Below are 18521 nucleotides of genomic sequence, written 5' to 3'. Positions count from 1 at the left end.
ATAATCTCCCTGGTTGTCATCTTAACTATTGAGGAAATCTTTCCCCTAACCACCTTCAATCTTGTAGGTTCCCTATCTTTAGCAGTCTGTTTCTACCTCCTTGCTAAGATACACAAATAAGACAGTGTTGGTTCAGTTTGCTTCTGTTTAAACAACTAGTCTCCTCTTATTTTGAGTGTAGCAATTTTTTGATCCATTCGAAACTTGTGTTTTTTTTCTGGTTTTGTGCCTTTCCCAGATGACTACATGGCTGCAAGCGGGCAGGAATTATGTACGAAGTGTAAACAGGCCTATGTAACCTGAGCTTTCCACTGTCCATTTGCGTGTGCACTTTGGTGCCACTCTGGACCCAAGCCATTCAATAATTTCCACTTTAACCCCTCATTATCCCTCCCTGACCATACTCCTGTGATCATGCCTCTTTTCATCCGTCCTCTCTGATACAATGCCCTCCTAAATCCGTACCCCAATCCTTCATTACTCTTCGACCTTCCTACTCTCCTGCCGCCGTCCTAGGCTTGACTCCCTCCTAGATAAGCCGTCGGCTTCCCTCTGTGCCTCTCTTAGCATCCTGCGAAGGGCCCATTGAGGCACTCATTGCTGCCTCCTTACAAGCAGCAACTACAACTGTCCCATCCTACTCTCTTGCTGTCCTTCCCACCCAGCGCGCGCACTGGGGGCTAATCTTGCCAATCTCTTCCCCGTCCACCTCTCTTTCCTCTCCTCCCCCTCCCCCCACCCCCCGTGCTGACCCTGTGGATGCAGGCAGTGGGGCAGCCATCACTGACTCTCTCCGCATCTCCCTCCAGAACGTCCGTTCGCTTGCGAACAAGGCCCTTTCCCAGCTATGAGCTTATTGTGGATGATGGCATTGACATCATGGCCCTGACGGAAACCTGGTTGAAGGGCGATGACACCTTCCCCTTAAATGAAGCCTCCCCGCCTGGCTATACCTTCCACCACTTGCTCTGCTCAGACCGCGTGGTGGCGGTGTGGCTCTCATCAGCAAATCATACCTTGGTCCATCTCCCTACTCCTCCAGCACATGCTCTTCCTTTGAGCATCTCACCTTATTCCACCCATTTCACCTCTCATTTAAAATTCTCATTCTCTACTGCCCACCTAAGTACCATAAACATTTTATTACCAAGATATCTTCACTACTTTCCTCCCTCTGCCTCTGCACCGAACAACTTCTCGATGATTCCAACTCCATCTCAATTCATCATGCTCCCTCTCCTCTGAGTTCACTAGCCTCCTAATCTCCTTTAATCTCTCCCTCAGTGTAAACTCACCAACCCATATTCACGGCCATCCCCTGAACTTTGCCATCTCTTGTGGCCTGGCTACTCCCATCGTGTCAATCACAGATAAGGCCATCTCTGACCACTTCCTCATACCACTCTCCACCCACCTCCTGCTTCCAACCCCCCCACCCCCACAACCCTACCTACTTCGGTGTCCGCCCCTGGAAAAAAACTCTCTTCCTGACTCTCCCAACTGACGAGCCTTTGGCCCTCCATTCACCATGACATTTTTGCAGCTACCTATCTGCTCAATTACTCCCTCACAGCCACCTTTGATGCCTTAGTCCCTGTTAAAACAATTACTCTCTCTCACCCTGGCCGTTCCCCGGTACAGCCCTGATCTTTGCTCCCTTATGTCCAAGGGACGTAGACGTGAACGGATATGGCGGACAACTGGTTTAGCCAATTACCGCCAGTTATGGCTGAACCACATAAAGCACTATCGAGTCCTGCTCTCGTCTGCCAAAATCGTTCACTATTCCAGAATCATTCTGGAATGTAAAGATAAACCCCGGCTTTTATTCCCCACTGCAAATACCTTTTTAAACCTCTCTCCCCAGTCTCTACCCTCATCTCTGACAATAGGAGTTCATGGACTTCTTTGTCTCGAAGATGAAGACCATCCGTTCGGCCGCCTGTCTCTTCCCTTCCTTCCACCTAGCTCACCGGGCTAAACTTCCTCTATGGATCCCCCCTGCCCAAGCCTCACATCTTTCTCCAGCTTCTCTACGATCTCCCCTCATGACCTTTCTGAGCTCATCCTGTCCATGAGAACCACTTCCTGCTCCCTCAACCCTATTCCAACCAAATTGCTGACCATCCAACTTCCTTTTCTGGCTCCCATGTTAGCCGACATTGTTAACGGTTCGCTCTCCTCAGGTACTGTGGCCCTCTCCCTCAAATCTGCTGTCATTACCCCTCTCCTTAAAAAAAAAACCCTCAACTCCTCCGTCCTTGCAAACTACCGCCCCACCTCCAACATCCTTGAACATGTTGACGCCCTCCAAATCCATGCCTATCTTTCCCGCAATTCCATGTTTGAATCCCTCCAATCCGGATTCCGCGCCTGCCACAAATTACATTCTTTGTGACTGTGACAAAGGCAAACTATCCTTTCTTGTCCTTCTTGACTTGGCTGCAGCCTTTAACACGGTTGACTACTCTATCCTTCTCCAACGTCATTCAGCTGGGTGGGAACATTCTTACCTATCTAACCGTAGCCAGAGAATCACCTGCAACTGCTTCTCTTCCCGGTACCGCATCGTTACCTCTGGTGTTCCCCAAGGATCTATCCTTGGTCCCCTCCTATTTCTTATCTACATGTTGCCCCTTGGCGACATCATCCAAAAACACAGCATCAGTTTCCACATATACGCTGATGACACCCAGCTCTACCTCAATACCACTTCTCTCGGCCCCTCCACGGTCTCTAAGTTGTCAGACTGCTTGTCAGACATCCAGTTCTCGATGAGCAGAAATGTTCTCCAATTGAATATTGGGTAGTCCGAAACCATTGTTTTCAGTCCCTCCTACAAACTCCATTCCCTAGCCACTGACTCTATCCCTCGCCCCAACTTCTGTGAGGCTGAACCAGGCTGTTTGCAACCTTGTCATATTTGACTCTGAAATGAGCTTTCGACCACATATTCACAGCATAACACAGACCATCTATTTTCACCTCTAACATTGACCATCTCTGCCCTTGCCTCAGCTCATCCGCTGCTGAAGCCCTCATCCATGCCTTTTGCTAACTCTTGGCTTGACTATTCCAACGCACTCCTGGCTGGCCTCCCACATTCTACCCTACATAAACTAGAAGTGATCCAAAACTCGGCTGTCCGTGTCCTAACTCACCCATCATCCCTGTGCTCACTGACCTGCATTGGCTTCCGGTTAAGCAATGCCTAGATTTCAAAATTCTCATCCGTATTTTCAAATCCCTCCATGGCCTCACCCCTCCCCATCTCTGTAATCTCCTCCAGCCCCACAACCTCCCAGAGATGTCTTCGTTCCTCTAATTCTGCTCTCTTGAGCATTTCTGAATATAATTGCTCAACCATTGGTGGCCATGCCTTCTGTTGCCAAGGCCCCAAGCTCTGGAACTCCCTGCCTAAACCCCTCAGTCTTTCTTTCCTCCTTCAAGACGCTCCTTAAAACATACCTCTTTGACCAAGCTTTTGGTCACCTGCGCTAATTTCTACTTATGCCGCTCGGTGTCAAATTTTTTTTATCTCATAATAATCCTGTGAAGCACCTTGGGATGTTTCACTCCTTTAAAGACGCTATATAAATACAAGTTGTTGTTATTCTTTCACCCCCTTTTCCACTATCTACTTACCAACATTCCTCTACCACTCTGGCAATTTCCAGTTGTTCCCTTTTACCATGATATATCAATTCCCCTCCTCCTCCAACCCTCACCAGCTTGGGCTCTGAACTCTGTTTCTACTTTGAACAGCAACACAGCCAGCCCCCGTCCAGCACCACCACCTTCCGCTTGGTTAAACTTATTCGCACAGAGAAATTTCCTTTATCTGCACTCTCTTCCTCCAGATAAAAGTGGGAATCCCTATGGACCCAGCTATACCTGCCTTTTTGGAAGATGTATGGGACACTATGTTCCAATCCTACCCAGGTCCCCCCTCTGCTCTGTTACACCAGTGAGTGTGCTACTGCTCCTACTTGAATCTTGAGAAATTTATTGCCTAGATTTATAATTTTCAACTATCACTCAACTTCATGTGATCTATCTCTAACGTCCCTTCCTGAAGTTTTTGATCTCCTTTACTTGAGATCATCTCTCCATAGGCTTCACAAACCCAGACTTCTGCAACTACCTGGATTATGCATCTTTCTAGACTACGGCCTTGAAAGCCTCTAGCCATTTCGCTCCGTTTTTCCACACCATTGTATCAATTCTGGTGACATCAGTTTGCACATTACAGCTTCTGAAATGTCACTTGTTCCACAGCTAAGGCCTCCCTTCAGATAGGCTCTTAACAGAGCCTACCTCATTTTCCATCTCTGCTCTCTCACCTTCTGAGATGATCGCAGGGTCTCTTTTGTCCTCACCTTCTGGCTCACTGGAATGCTTTTTCCATCAGATCTTCTTCCACCATCTACAAAAGCACATCTTCCTCCTGCCTTCTCTCACCGCACCACCGCACCCACCCCACCCGCCCCGCCCCCCCCCCCACTCCCCTCAAAACCGCAACCCCAGTGTTGGGAGTTGTGCTAATATTGCGTGTGTAGATCTTACATTAGAACAATGCTCTGGCACGATTTCTACACCTGCATGTTGGCCTGCCTTTCCTATTTTGGAGTGCAGTTGGGCCTGCTGTGTTTCTAGCATTTCTATTATTTTAATTTAAAGCAATTGTAGTTATATTTTTCTTTGTAGGTACTTTAATAACTTTTTTCTTTTAATCCTTTCTTGAAACTCATCCACCAGTTTTCATCTCTTTTCAGCATTTAAAAAGAAAACAAATTATCTTTCTTCCCTTCTCATCCCCTCGCCCTCGTTTTGTTTTGTTCAGTTCTATTAAATAATTTGCTTATCTTCCAGTTCTGAAAGTGGGCCCATATCCAAAATGTTTTCACTTTACAGATGCTGATGGACTGACTGTAGACTTAAGTTTACAAAAATTTAAGTTATTCTGAAGCTATTTAAATTACTACTATTTAGGGCTAGTGTGATTAAACTATAAGCTACTATCAGAATCTGTACGTGGGAGGAGATTTATTTTCCCTTTGAAATACACATAACTAAACCAAATGTCTGCCTTGCTTCACTGGTAGCACTCTCATCTCTGTCAGAAAGCTGTGGGTTTAAGCCCCACACCATGACCTGAGCGCATAATCTAGGTTGACAATTTAGTGTAATATTGAGGGAGTACTGCTCTGCCAAAAGTGGTGTATTTCGGATGAGATATTAAACACAGACCCAATATCTGCTCACTCAGGTGGACACCCAAGATCCAATGGCAGTATTTGAAGAAGAACAGGGGAGTTCTCCTGGTGTCTTGACCAACTTTTAGCCCCCAATCAATATCACTAAATATCTGGCCATTTATCTTATTGCTGTGTGCATATTGGCTGCTACATTTCCCTAAGTTACTACAGTGACTACACTTTGACTGTGAAGTGCTTTGAAATATCCCGAGGCTGTGAAAAGCACAATATAAACTTTTTTTTTTCTTTAAACCTGAAACAAGAAAATTATTTAACATTAATTAACCTACTGTGAACTGTCTTCGTTATTTATTCTTTTAAGTTCACGTATATGCAGATTTCGGACTCTCTCCAGACGTTCAAGCTCTGCTTGAATTTCAGCTTCTTCCTGTTTATACCAAAGAAAAATAAATTTGAATATTGTTCTACTACTCAGGTCATTCACTCAAACCTTAAACCAGCTTTCTTTGCAGGTATGAAATAGCCCAGTTCATCCAGGCCATGTACCGACTGCAGCTAAGAATTTAAATGCAAGAACAATTAACCAGCATCATGAACAAAATGGCAGCATTACTGGTTCCAATCTGAATGAAGACCCCATCATAGTTTTATATGGATTTTTAAAAACAATATGATATACCACGAGAGACAAATAGCAAAGATAATGCCACATGGAATCAAGAGGAATATGACCATTTTTTGTTTTACGCAATGAGTGGTTAGGGTTTGGAATGCACTGCTTGATAGGGTGGTGGATACAGATTCAATAGCAGCCTTCAGAAGGGAACTGGATAAATACTTGAAGGATTTGGGGAAAGAGCAGGAGAGTAGTACTAACTGGATTGCTCTTCAAAGAGCTGGCGCAGACTTGATGGGCCAAACAGCCTCCTTCTGTGTTGCACTATTCTATGATTCTATAAAGATAGAGATGGTTAGAGAGGAGAGGGGAGAAAGCAAAGAGTAGGAATAAAAGTAAATTGCTCGGACTGTAAAGATGCAAGGAGTGGCATTCCACAGAAGTCTGAGTTAGGGCTGCTGTTATTTGGTACATACATCAGTGATCTGGACTTAGAAATTGAGGGAACAATACTGAAATTTGCTGATGATACCAAACTGTGAAAAATGGCAGGAGGATATAGACTAGTAAGATGGGTAGATAGGTAGTAGAAACAGTTCAAAAGTTGAGAAATGAGAAGCAATAAACTTGAGGTCAGAATAGGAAATATAGGTCAGAATAGGGGAAGGAAGTTTATCTTAAATGGAATATTTTAAATGGAGTGGAGAAGCAGGCACGCAAGTCATTGACTGTAGTAGTGCAAATAGACATGGCCAGACAAAATGGAAAATGTAATCTTTGGTTTTGAATCTAGAGGTAAGGAATACAAAAGCAAGGAGAATATTCAATTTGCGTAACATCTCAGTTAGGTCACAGTTGTAGTACTGTGAACAGTTTTGGTCATAAAAGCAATGGAAAAGGTGCAGCATAGACTCGTTGGGATGTTCCCAGGGATGAGGGATTAGTTGAGAAAGACTTGAGAAGTTCAGACATTTTGTACTGAAGCCAAGATGATTGAGGAGTGATTGGATAGATGTCTTCATGATTATGAAAGGTTATATAAGGTAGATAGTAGCAGATGGCTCCTATTGGCTGGCAAGACAGTAATGATGACACATATTTAAGATTGCCATAAAAAAAATTAGAGGGGAGGTTAGAAAAGCCTTTATCATATGGAATTCTTGCCACAAACCACTAGTGAAGCAAAGCCCATAAATATTTTAAAAAGGAAATTTTGGAGTCATTTGAAAAAGAATATTAAAGTGAATGAAAGGGTGCAATCTAAGATTACAATAAATAGCTCATAATGAGAAAATACAGCAAATACTTGATGGACTTTGATGGCTTCTTTCTGTGCTGTAACATTATAATAAAAGGCCCACATCTCTCTGTTCATGAGGGTTCCAGTAACATAAAAGGTGTTGAAAATACTTCTAAATAATTACTTTTTAATTTAAACTAATTTTCAGCGGTTGACATGAAAACCATTGACATAAATACTATATGCTCATTGGAATGATTTTTTATGCATTACAAGAGTATCCCTTTAAAGCATAAGTTATAAGCTTCTAGTTGCGTTAAACTGCAAATGGGATGATCTAAAGGATATCCTAATGCGAGTCCACAGCAAGAAAACAGACCATTAAATAAACATACTGTCAAAACATCAATGGGAAGATTATTTGTAAAATCAAGAGCAAACAAGTTGTCTTTCTAGCTCAAAAATAGACCGAGGACATATATTGTACTTCCTTTTTATATTTTCTCCCAGAGTACTAAATATTTAAGATTAGCAGAGACCCGCAAAGCATTTGCAGTCAAAATTAGTATCTTTTGTGTATGATTATGCTTGAAGCTTAGGTTTTTATGAGCTGGATTTAATAGATATGCTCTTTCCTTGTACAACTGTGAAACATACTATGAAATGTCTTGTACAAGGAGCCAAAGGAAAACAACTAGTAAAATCTCTCTGTTACCATGCATTATCAATTTTCTGTGGAGGAAAATACAGTGAGAACATTGTAAATTAAACATCAAATTCCAAGTAAGGTAGCGTGAAAGTTTCAAAAAAGAAACTGGCTGTCTTTTTGTAGCGAGTTATTGTAAATGAAAATTCTATTGATATTTTAGCATCATTCATTTCAAATACTAAGAAAGGAAAGTATTTAATTTTTTTTTATTTTTTATAAAGTATTAGGTAATTAAATAATCCATAACAAACAAAATTACCCTGAGCCCTGGCTCAGTGGGTAGCATTCTGGCCTCTTGAGTCAGAAGATTGTGGGTTCAAGTCCCACTCCAGAGACTTGAGCCCATAATCCAGGCTGACACTCCAGCGCAGTACTGAGGGAGTGCTGCATTGTCAGTGGTGCCATCTTCGGATGGGATGTTAAACCGAGGTTCTGTCTGCCCGCTCAGGTGAGTGGAAAAGATTCCACGACACTATGTCGAAGAAGAGCAGAGTTCTCCAGTGTTCTGGTCAATATTTATCCCTCAACCATAATCATAGATTGTCTCTTAGCTGTTTGTAGGATCTTGTGCGCAAATTCACTGCTGCGTTTCCCTACATTATTAACAGTGACTATACTTCAAAAGTACTTAATTGTCTGTAAAGCTCTTTGGAACATCCTGAGGTTGTGAACGGTGCTATAAATGCAAGTCTTTCTTTTCCTTGAGCTTCAATTACTAAAATTCAAGCAGCAGACAATCTGTATGAAAGATGATTAGTCACTGCAGAGTTATGATTTTAGGGGAATGAGATGACAGAATAATTTTGATGGAGGTACAAAGTCAATATTACATTTTTCCCTTTGTTTTAGTTTTTGGTAGGTGCCATTAATAAGTCCAAACTTCCCCTCTTGTAAGTTTCCCCCTTCAACATGTTATCTCATGGCTATGACGTCCCCACTAACCCCCTCTGCCCCACCCACTTAAAATTTAATACGAAAATCAACAGACCTTCTTAAGATGTCCTAATCTAAGTTTGAAGATCTCTTCCTGTTCATGGTACTCTGCTACGGTCAACCTAGATAAGATAGGAATATCAGAAAAATAAAAGTATTACCATTTAAATTATAAAAGTGACGAGAAGAAACTGCAGGAAGTATAGCTACAAAAGTCAAAGTTTATTCTATGTAGTGAAGACTGCTTGCATACAAATTTTCCTAAATCTCCACTATCATGTACAAGAACATATTTGTTTATTTATTTTTTGTCTGGCATGCCCACTGCATACAACTATCTGTGTAATGTAATAAAACAATTCATATTAAAACATAAAAAGAAACTTACAACTGCGGAAGGTTTGGCCTAACAAAAGGATCATTTTCTGCACCATTTACAGCCTTTGTTTTGCGCTGTTTTAGCTCAGAATTTGCTGCTGGGGTCTGCAAATTTTGAGTTGGTGGAGGCTTTCTCTTTGCCAGCAACTTCCTTTGCCTTTCTATTTCTTCCCTCTGTTGATTTATCCATTCTTGTTGTCTGTATTCAAAAGTAGACATTAAGAAAGATACTCTCTGAGCACATTTTAAGAATAATAGTGAATCTCCTCCGATGCCGCTCATGGTGAATTAGAGGATGTTTTATATTGAAAGTGTTTCTGCCTGGTGGTGGAGCTGGGATGTGGGAGGACTTCAATGGAGTTGGTTAACAGTTGGTGGGGGTGGAGGGTGGGGAGAATGGAGAAAGTGAGAAGACAAAAACATTTTTTTTTTGGGGGGGGGGGGGGCAGGGGGAAGAGAAGTGTGAAGTTATAGAAATAAGAATAAGATATAAAACTAATTTCAGTATGTGGATTCAGTCCCATTTAAAACATGCCAATGTGCAAGAGGAAGCAGCCACTAGAAGTTTAGGTACTAAATATTGGTGTAGTTGCTGTGCCACCAAGAGAAGGAACACCATTCTTAAAGGAAGAGAAAGATTCACTTGGGAAAGGAAAGGGGGTAAGTAAGAGAGCAAGCACATGTTGCAGGAGGGAGTGGTGGAGAGATCATGTATATCTAGGTGGTAGATTGCAAGGACTGAAAAAATAAGATAGCGCGAGAGAGAGGGGTGAGAGAAAGAGAGAAATAATGTTTGCCATTGATACTTACTTTACAAGATTCTGAAATGCATAGCCATCAGTCCACTGCTCAGTGAATGAAGCACCATGTCGCACTGTAGTGAAATGCCCTAGACGTAGTCTGTCCTGCATACTCTTCTCTCTGCTTGATTGCTTCTCTTGCTTACTCTAAACCGCAAGAATCATGTTAATAAGCTTCTCATTTCATTTTCAGTCAATTTTATTTAATTACATTTCATTTTGTTGCTCTTTCTTCTTGCAAAGATGCCCTCTAATAAAATAATTGAGTTAAAAGTGCTATGGAGTACAAAAGCAGGGAGGTCCTGCTGCAACTGTACAGGGTATTGATGAGGCCGCACCTGGAGTACTGCGTGCAGTTTTGGTCACCTTACTTAAGGAAGGATATACTAGCCTTAGAGAGGGTACAGAGACGATTCACTAGGCTGATTCTGGAGATGAGGGGGTTACCTGATGATAGATTGAGTAGACTGGGTCTTTACTCGTTGGAGTTCAGAAGGATGAGGTGTGATCTTATAGAAACATTTAAAATCATGAAAAGGATAGACAAGATAGAGGCAGAGAGGTTGTTTCCACTGGTCAGGGAGACTAGAACTAGGGGGCACAGCCTCAAAATACGGGGAGCCAATTTAAAACCGAGTTGAGAAGGAATTTCTTCTCCCAGAGGGTTGTGAATCTGTGGAATTCTCTGCCCAAGGAAGCAGTTGAGGCTAGCTCATTGAATGTATTCAAATCACAGATAGATAGATTTTTAACCAATAAGGGAATTAAGGGTTACGGGGAGCGGGCAGGTAAGTGGAGCTGAGTCCACGGCCAGATCAGCCATGATCTTTTTGAAGGCTCGAGGGGCTAGATGGCCTACTCCTGTTCCTAATTCTTATGTTCTTATGTCATGTTCTTATGCAATGTCTATGCAAACAAATAAAATTTGATCACTGTTATACAAAATAACATTTGTACAGTTACTATAAATGCAACAAATACGCAATATGGAGATGTACAGCAGTCAAGACCAGCACTCTGGGATGGGATGACTTGGAAAACAAGGTACCATTTTGCTCCTGGCATTATTTTAGCAATCAAGTAAATCAAAGTATCTTAGAAACATAGAAAATAGGTGCAGGAGTAGGCCATTCGGCCCTTCGAGCCTGCACCGCCATTCAATAAGATCATGGCTGATCATTCCCTCAGTACCCCTTTCCTGCTTTCTCTCAATACCCCTTGATCCCCTTAGCAGTAAGGGCCATATCTAACTCCCTCTTGAATATATCCAATGAACTGGCATCAAACCTCTCTGCGGCAGGGAATTCCACAGGTTAACAACTCTGAGTGAAGAAGTTTCTCCTCATCTGAGTCCTAAATGGCCTACCCCTTATCCTAACACTATGTCCCCTGGTTCTGAACTTCCCAAACATCGGGAACATTCTTCCCACATCTAACCTGTCCAGTCCCGTCAGAAACCTATACGTTTCTATGAGATCCCCTCTCATCCTTCTGAACTCCAGTGAATAATGAAAAGGAACGGTCAGGTGCACCAGGAATGGTCATATACAAGAACAAAAACATACATACAGAAATGGTACACTGTAAGAGATGGGAGTAGTTTATTTCACCAAGATAACTTGGAGGGAAGGAAGCTTGATGTTTTATGCAGAGTTCAAATTAATACAAGGAAAATTCATACATCAGAAATGGTAAACTTGGGGATACTTTGCAAGTGCATAAATGCTCACAACTGTAGCAGTGAAAAAACTCTTGGTTGTCATCTTTTAATGTATAGATAAGATTTTCTTGTTATAACTTGGGCAAAACTGTGGCAGATGGAGTTCAATGTGGGGAAGTGTGAGGTCATCCACTGTGGAGTCAAGAAAAATAGATCAGGGCATCTCCTAAACGATGAGAAGCTAAAAACTGTGGAAGAGTAGGGAAAATTTAGGGGTCAATGTACAGAAATCACTAAAAACTAGTGGACAGGTTAAAAAAAAAGTAAAAAGACTAAGAGTGTTAGCCTATATCTTAAGAGGGCTGGAATACAAAAGGGTGGAAGTTATGCTCCAGTTGTATCTGGTTAGACCACATCTGGAGTACTGCATTCAGTTCTGCGCATCGCACCTCAGGAAGGATATACTGGCCTTTGAAGGGGATGCAGTGCAGATTCACCAGGACTAAAAGGGTTAAATTATGACAACAGATTTGTATTCCCTGGAGTACAGAAGATTAAGGGGTGATCTAATTTAAGTGTTTATGATTAAAAGGATTTGTGGGGTAAATAAAGAGAAACGATTTACTCTGGTGGGGGAGTCCAGAACAATGGGGAATAACCTTGAAATTAGAGTTAGGCAGTTCAAGGGTGATGTCAGGAAGCACTTCTTCACACAAAGTGTCGTGGAAATCTGGAACTCTATTCCCCACCCCCCCCACCTCCAAAAGCTGTTGAGAAAAGACCAATTGAAAATGTCAAAACTGAGATTGATAGATTTTTGTTAGGTAAGGATATTAAGGAGTATGGAACCAAAGCAGGTAAATTGAATTTACAGATCAGCCATGATCAAATTGAACAGCGGAGCAGGCTCGAGGGACTGAACGGCCTCCTTCTGTTCCTACAACAAACTGTGTAAAGTTATGGTTCTACTTATTATCTTACCTTTTCAATCAATAACTTTTTGCTCATTGTCATACATTTGTTTAATCGTTCTTTGTACTTTTCAAGCAGTTTTTGTTGTTCATCTATCTGTCTCCTTAGATCACAGTTAGCCTGTCAAAATGTCCAATAATTTTGTTAAAATTACAAAAGTTATACCAAGTAACGACAGTATACTGTGAAGTGAGTATATTTTTAATGATCAAATTACAAGCCTGTAGTTTGCATATAAACTACAAATTACAAATTCAAGAAAACGTACGAGGCCAGGAAATGGCAATTATCTAACATTCCACTAAACTTAAAAACATTCTGCATTACCCAAGTGTTGACATATGAATAGAATTATATCCTTACAAAAAATTAAATCGAGTGAGGTGAGAATTGCTCCAACACATACCATAACAATCCATTTCATATTGCTCATCATCCTCATAGGTAGTCCCTCGAAATCGAGGAAGACTTGCTTCCACTCTAAGAGTGAGTTCTCAGGTGACTAAACAGTCCAATACGGGAATTACAGTCTCGGTCACAGGTGGGACAGTCATTGAAGGAAAGGGTGGGTGGGATTGGTTTGCCGCACGCTCCTTCCGCTGCCTGCGCTTGTTTTCTGCATGCTCTCGCCGACGAGACTCAAGGTGCTCAATGCCCTCCCGGATGCTCTTCCTCCACTTACTGCGGTCTTGGGCCAGGGATTCCCAGGTGCCAGTGGGGATGTTGCATTTTTAATCAAAGAAGCTTTGAGGGTGTCCTTGAAACGTTTCCTCTGCCCACCTGGGGCTCGGCCGCCGTGTAGGAGCTCCGAGTAGAACGCTTCCTTTGGGAGTCTTGTGTCAGGCATGCGAACAATGTGGCCCGCCCAACGGAGCAGGTGAAAGATTACTGGAAGTGACTAAGTACCACGCAGGTTTATGATATTATAATCTGTTTCTCCCCTTGAAGGGCACTTCAATTTTAATTAGCCTATGCTTTGCCTTTCTTCTGTCACCCAAGCCTGGAGGAAGCTACTAACTGCTTATTAGCAATTTTAGTACAAATAAGGAAGCGGAGGTACTTAACCAGTGGCCAGGAACTGTTGCCCATATTCTGCTTTCCAAAATGAGCCTCGAAAAAAAAGTGGACTGTTTTAAATTTAACTGAACTTGCAAAATACGATTATTATAAGAACTTACATCTATAGAGACTGTGAACACTTTGTTCTAATCAAATTGGGAGTGATGCAAATCAAGGAGCAGGGGTGGCAAATACACTCGACCACAATGCAATTGAGAGGGTTTTACAAAGTGCAAGTTGTATACCACGTATAGCAGTGTTTGTTTATAGTGTCATGATGTAATCTTCTATACGTTAAACCAAATGCTAAGTCTCCTGCATGTTAATTTGAAACTGAAGTCGAATAATTACTAGCATTTATTTCTGGGAGGAGGGAAACCATTGTTTTTTTATTCATTCACAGGATGTGGGCGTCGTTGACAAGACCAGCATTTATTGCCCATTCCTAATTGCCTTCGAGAAGGTGCTGGAGAGAGCTGCCTTCTTGAATCACTGCAGTCCATGTGGTGAAGGTATTCCCACAGTACGGTTTGGGAGGGAATTCCAGGATTTTGACCCAACACGATGAAGGAACAGCGATATATTTCCAAGTCAGGATGGTGTGTAACTTGGAGGAGAACTTGCAGGTGGTGGTGTTCCCATGCGCCTGCTGCCTTTGTCCTTCTAGATGGTAGGGGACACGCATTTGGGAGGTGCTGTCGAAGAAGCCTTGGCGAGTTGCTCCAGTGTATCTTGTAGATGGTACATATTGCAGCGCCGGTGGTGAAGTGAGTGAATGTTTGAAGTGGTGGATAGGGTGCTCATCAAGCCGGCTGCTTTGTCCTGGATGATGTCAAGCTTCTTGAGTGTTGTTGGAGCTGCACTCATCCAGGCAAGTGGAGAGCATTCCATCACATTTCCTGACTTATGCCTTACAGATGGTGGAAAGGCTGTGAGGAGTCAGGAGGTGAGATACTCGCTGCAGAATACCCAGCCCCTGACCTGCTCTTGTAGCCACAGTATTTATGTGGCTGTTCCAGTTAAGTTTCTGATCAATGGTGACCCCACCCCACCACCCCCCACAGGATGTCGATAATGAGAGATTTGGCGATACAAGACTCTCTTGTTGGAGATAGTCATTGCCTGGCACAAATATTATTTGCCACTTATTAGTCAAAGCCTGAATGTCGTCCAGGTCTTGCTGCATATGATATAGTACACCTGGACTTAAATTGCCACGTGAAAAAAATACTCCATTACAAGTTAGTGCACATCAAGGGAATCACGTGATAGTGAATTTAAGTACTATCAAAAGGAAAGGAGGCAGAGGCTAAATCATAAGGGAAGCTATTCTGTAATGGTGGGAGCAATAAATTATTTGCTCTAGGGCTCCTCCTGTTCCTGTTTTACAGAAATACAACAACTTGCATTTGTATTGTACCTTTAACATATTAAAACACCTTCACTGGAGTGTAATCAGACAAAAATTGACATGGAAATAAAGAAGATATTAAGACAGAAGCCCAAAAGTTCGGTCAAAGAGGGAGGTTTTAAGGCGTGCCTTAAAAGGAGAGTGGTGGAGAGGTATAGGGAGGGAATGTCAGAGTTTAGAGCTTTGGTGGTTGAAGGCATGGCCGCCAATGGTGAGACGAAGGAAGTGGAGAATGGACAAAAGACCAGAGTTGGAGGATTGTAGGTGGTTACAGAGATATGGGGGGGCAACGAGGCCATGGAGGGATTTGAACACTAGGATGAGAATTTTACAAAGAAAAACAAGGCTTTGGTAGGCTGGGAGTCAATGTAGGTCAGCGAGCACAGGGATGACTGGTCAATGAGACTTGGTGCAAGTTAGGATATGGGCAGCAGAGTTTTGGACAAGCTCAAGTTTATGGAGGATGAAAGATGAAAGACGGACTCGGAGAGTATTGGAACAGTTGAGTCTGGAGGTATCAAAAGCATGGAAAAGGGTTTCAGCAGCAGCTGGGCTGCGGCAGGCGATATTAGAGGTGGAAGTAGGAGGTCTTTTGTGATGGGAGAGGATTATGGGGTCGGAAGCTCAACTCGGGGTCAAACAGGCCACCGAGATTGTGAACAGTCTGGTTCAGACCGAGACAGAGGCTAGGAAGAGGGATGGAATGTGTGACTGGGGAATGGAGCTTGTGGCAGGGACCGAAGACAAAGGACTCAATTTTCCCCAGTGATTTGTGCCTTTTTTTTGGAGCAGGCTGCTTTTTTTGGCCCAAGTTAAAAAAGCCACAGTTTCCCCAATCAATTTGCACCAGTTAGTTATGATGCTGAGAGTTACTCCAGTTCTGCTTAGGCCAGTGTAGTGGCCTCTGCAGAAAAACTTTCGGGAGAGTTAAAGAAATTGACACAGGTAAGGAAATTGGCGCAGGTAAGTGCAGCAGATGCCCAAACAGCAGCAGCAGGAAAGGTAAGAGACGGCGGGGGGGGGGGAGCCTTTCGGGTGTAGTTAGGTGCGGGGACCGGCAGGGAGGTCACTTGGCTTGGGATAGGGGCAGGGGACCGGACCAGGAGGCCATTCGGCCTGGGCTAAGGGCGGGACCGGCAAGGCATTCGGGGCTGGGAAAAAAAGAGCTATAGCTGGACTGGTACCGACAGGCACTCCGGGGGGGGGGGGAGCGCGACACCAACAAGGCACTCGAGGCGGGCGGGGGAAACAGATCTGGGGGCCCTTCGGCCTGGGATATGGGCGGGGATTGGCACCGACATCGGGTGGGGGGGGGGGCACACTTTAATAATTGGAGACAAGTTGCTGCAATATATTTTAATGTGATTTTAAGTTGATGCAATATGTTTTACTGTGTTGAGCTGACTATGTTTCACTTTCCAGCCTCAGCTCGCATTGTCCCTGGTTACCGCGACAACCCGATTTTTTGGCGCAGATCAAGTCTCCACCCCCAAAGCTAAAGGACAGATTAGGCTGCGCCAAAATGAAGAAATCCAACTGGGAAACTTAGAACATTTTTTTTTGGCGTACTTGAGCCCCCCAAAAAACGGGTGTAACTCTTCAAGTACGCGAAATAAAAGCTTTGGGGAAAATGGAGCCCAATGGCTTTGACCTTCCCAATGAGGAAATTTCAGCTCATCCAGAACTGGATGTCGGACAAGCAGTCTGACAACACAAAGGCAGTAGTGGGGTCAGGAGAGGAGGCCTTGAAGTAGAGCTGGGCGTCATCAACATATACTTGAAAGCTGACATCATGTTTTCGGATGATGTCCAGCATGAGGGGCAGCATGTAAATGAGAAATAGGATGGGGCCAAGAATAGATCTTTGGGGGTCTCAAGGGGGCCTGGGCGGGAAGAGATACCCTTACAGGAGATTCTCTGGCTACGACTGAACAGGTAAAGAGTGGAACCAGCTGGACAATGGAGGAAAGGCGCCGGAGGAGAATGGTGTGGTCATCCATGTCAAAAGAAGGATGAAGAAGGATAGTGCACCACAGTCAGTCACACAGGAAGTCAATTGTGACTTTGATTAGGGTCATTTCAGTGCTGTGGCAAGGCTGAAACCAGATTGGAAAAGTTCAAACATGGCATGGCAGGAAAGATGGGCACGGATTTGGGAGGCTACAACATGTTCAAAACTTGAGGAAAGGGAGGTTGGAGATGGAGTGGTAGTTTATAAGGACAAAGGAGTCAAGTGGAATTTTCTGAAGAAGGGTGTGATAACAGCTGATTTGAAAAGGTGGGGACAGTGAGGAGAGGGAAGAGTTTACAGCTAGCATAGGGGCCAGGAAGGGAAATTGGGTGGCCAGCAGTTCAATGGAAAAGGGTCGAGAAAGAAGGATATGGATCTTTTGGACAAGTTGAGCTCGGCATGAGCAGAGATAGGAGAGAAATTAGAGAACGATGAGAGTACACTGCTAGGCAGACAAGGGAGGGAGGCAGCAGGGGCAACTGAACAAATGGTCTCAATTTTAGAGACAAGGAATTGCATGGGGTTCGCGCACTTGGTGAAGGTAAGGGTGGAGAGAGCAGGGAAGAGGGAATTAAGGAAATGGTTAGTAGTGGGAAAAAGCCGCCGAGGGTCATCTTTGCATTACAGGATGATCTTTGTTCACAAACGAACAGGCATTCTGGAGAGGGATGCTGAGTGGAATGATGATTGTTGATCTGATGGCAGGGCTTATGGGGTCAGTGGTCGGAGGGATGAGTGGGACAGGAACAAGGTCAGTGAAAGAGTAAAGAGAGGTAGTTGGGATTGCTGCTCATAAGGCGGCAGTGATGAGTGCCTCAATGGGCCCTTTGGAGAATGCTGAAAGAGGCACAGAGGTAAGCTGTGGGTTTATCAAAGAGGATGTCAAGCCTGATGGCAGGCGAGCAGGGTCAAGGAATAGTAAGGGTTGGGGTAGGAATTTGGGGGAAGTAAGTACCCGAGAGGGGAGAAATAAAAGGAGGCATGAATGGATAATAGGACAACAAGATGATGAAACAGAAGTACCCAAGAGGGGAAAAAAAGAGAAGAGAACGAAAAAGGCAGAAAGAAGTAATGGGCTCTGTTACAGAGCAGCAGCCAAAATGCACACGCAAATAGGCACAGGGAAATTCAAGTTACATAGGTATGACAAAGATTAGGAGAGACATGTACTGGATGTAAACAGAGAATAGGGAGGAATCAATAAGAGTGAGTCCAAAGTTAAAGTCAGAAGTCCCATAGTGTGATAAAGTTGACATATAGGGTGGAGTCAAGCTTGGAGCACTGACAATAACAAACAACAACTTGTATTTATATAGCACCTTTAACATAGTAAAACTTCCAAGATGCTTCACAGGAGTATTATAAGACAAAGAATTTGACACAGCCACATATGGAGAAATTAGGGCATGACCAAAAGGTTGGTCAGAGTTATTTTAAGGAGTGCCGTAAAGAAGGAAAGACGTAGAGAAGCGGAGAGGTTTAAGGAGGGAATTCCAGAGCTTAGGGCCTAGAC

At 43.4% G+C, this 18521-nt stretch overlaps 1 protein-coding gene across 8 annotated transcripts in view; it reads right to left on the bottom strand.

Moving 5' to 3' along the window:
• tlk1a (tousled-like kinase 1a) overlaps positions 1 to 18521 on the bottom strand; it is a 319969-nt gene that overhangs the window by 85292 nt on the left and 216156 nt on the right. For all 8 annotated transcript variants that reach the window (XM_070875656.1, XM_070875658.1, XM_070875660.1 and 5 more), the window contains 5 exons: positions 12537 to 12647; positions 9906 to 10042; positions 9106 to 9294; positions 8773 to 8839; positions 5549 to 5646 (listed from right to left, as the gene is read on the bottom strand). In XM_070875656.1, the coding sequence (XP_070731757.1) occupies positions 5549 to 5646; positions 8773 to 8839; positions 9106 to 9294; positions 9906 to 10042; positions 12537 to 12647 (602 nt within the window). The remainder of the gene's footprint in view (positions 1 to 5548; positions 5647 to 8772; positions 8840 to 9105; positions 9295 to 9905; positions 10043 to 12536; positions 12648 to 18521) is intronic.

The sequence above is a fragment of the Pristiophorus japonicus genome, chromosome 3 (assembly GCF_044704955.1).
Source record: "Pristiophorus japonicus isolate sPriJap1 chromosome 3, sPriJap1.hap1, whole genome shotgun sequence".
Classification (NCBI taxonomy): Eukaryota; Metazoa; Chordata; class Chondrichthyes; family Pristiophoridae; genus Pristiophorus; species Pristiophorus japonicus.
Note: the sequence above shows the minus strand (reverse complement) of the source record. Positions and strands in the feature narration are given on the sequence as shown.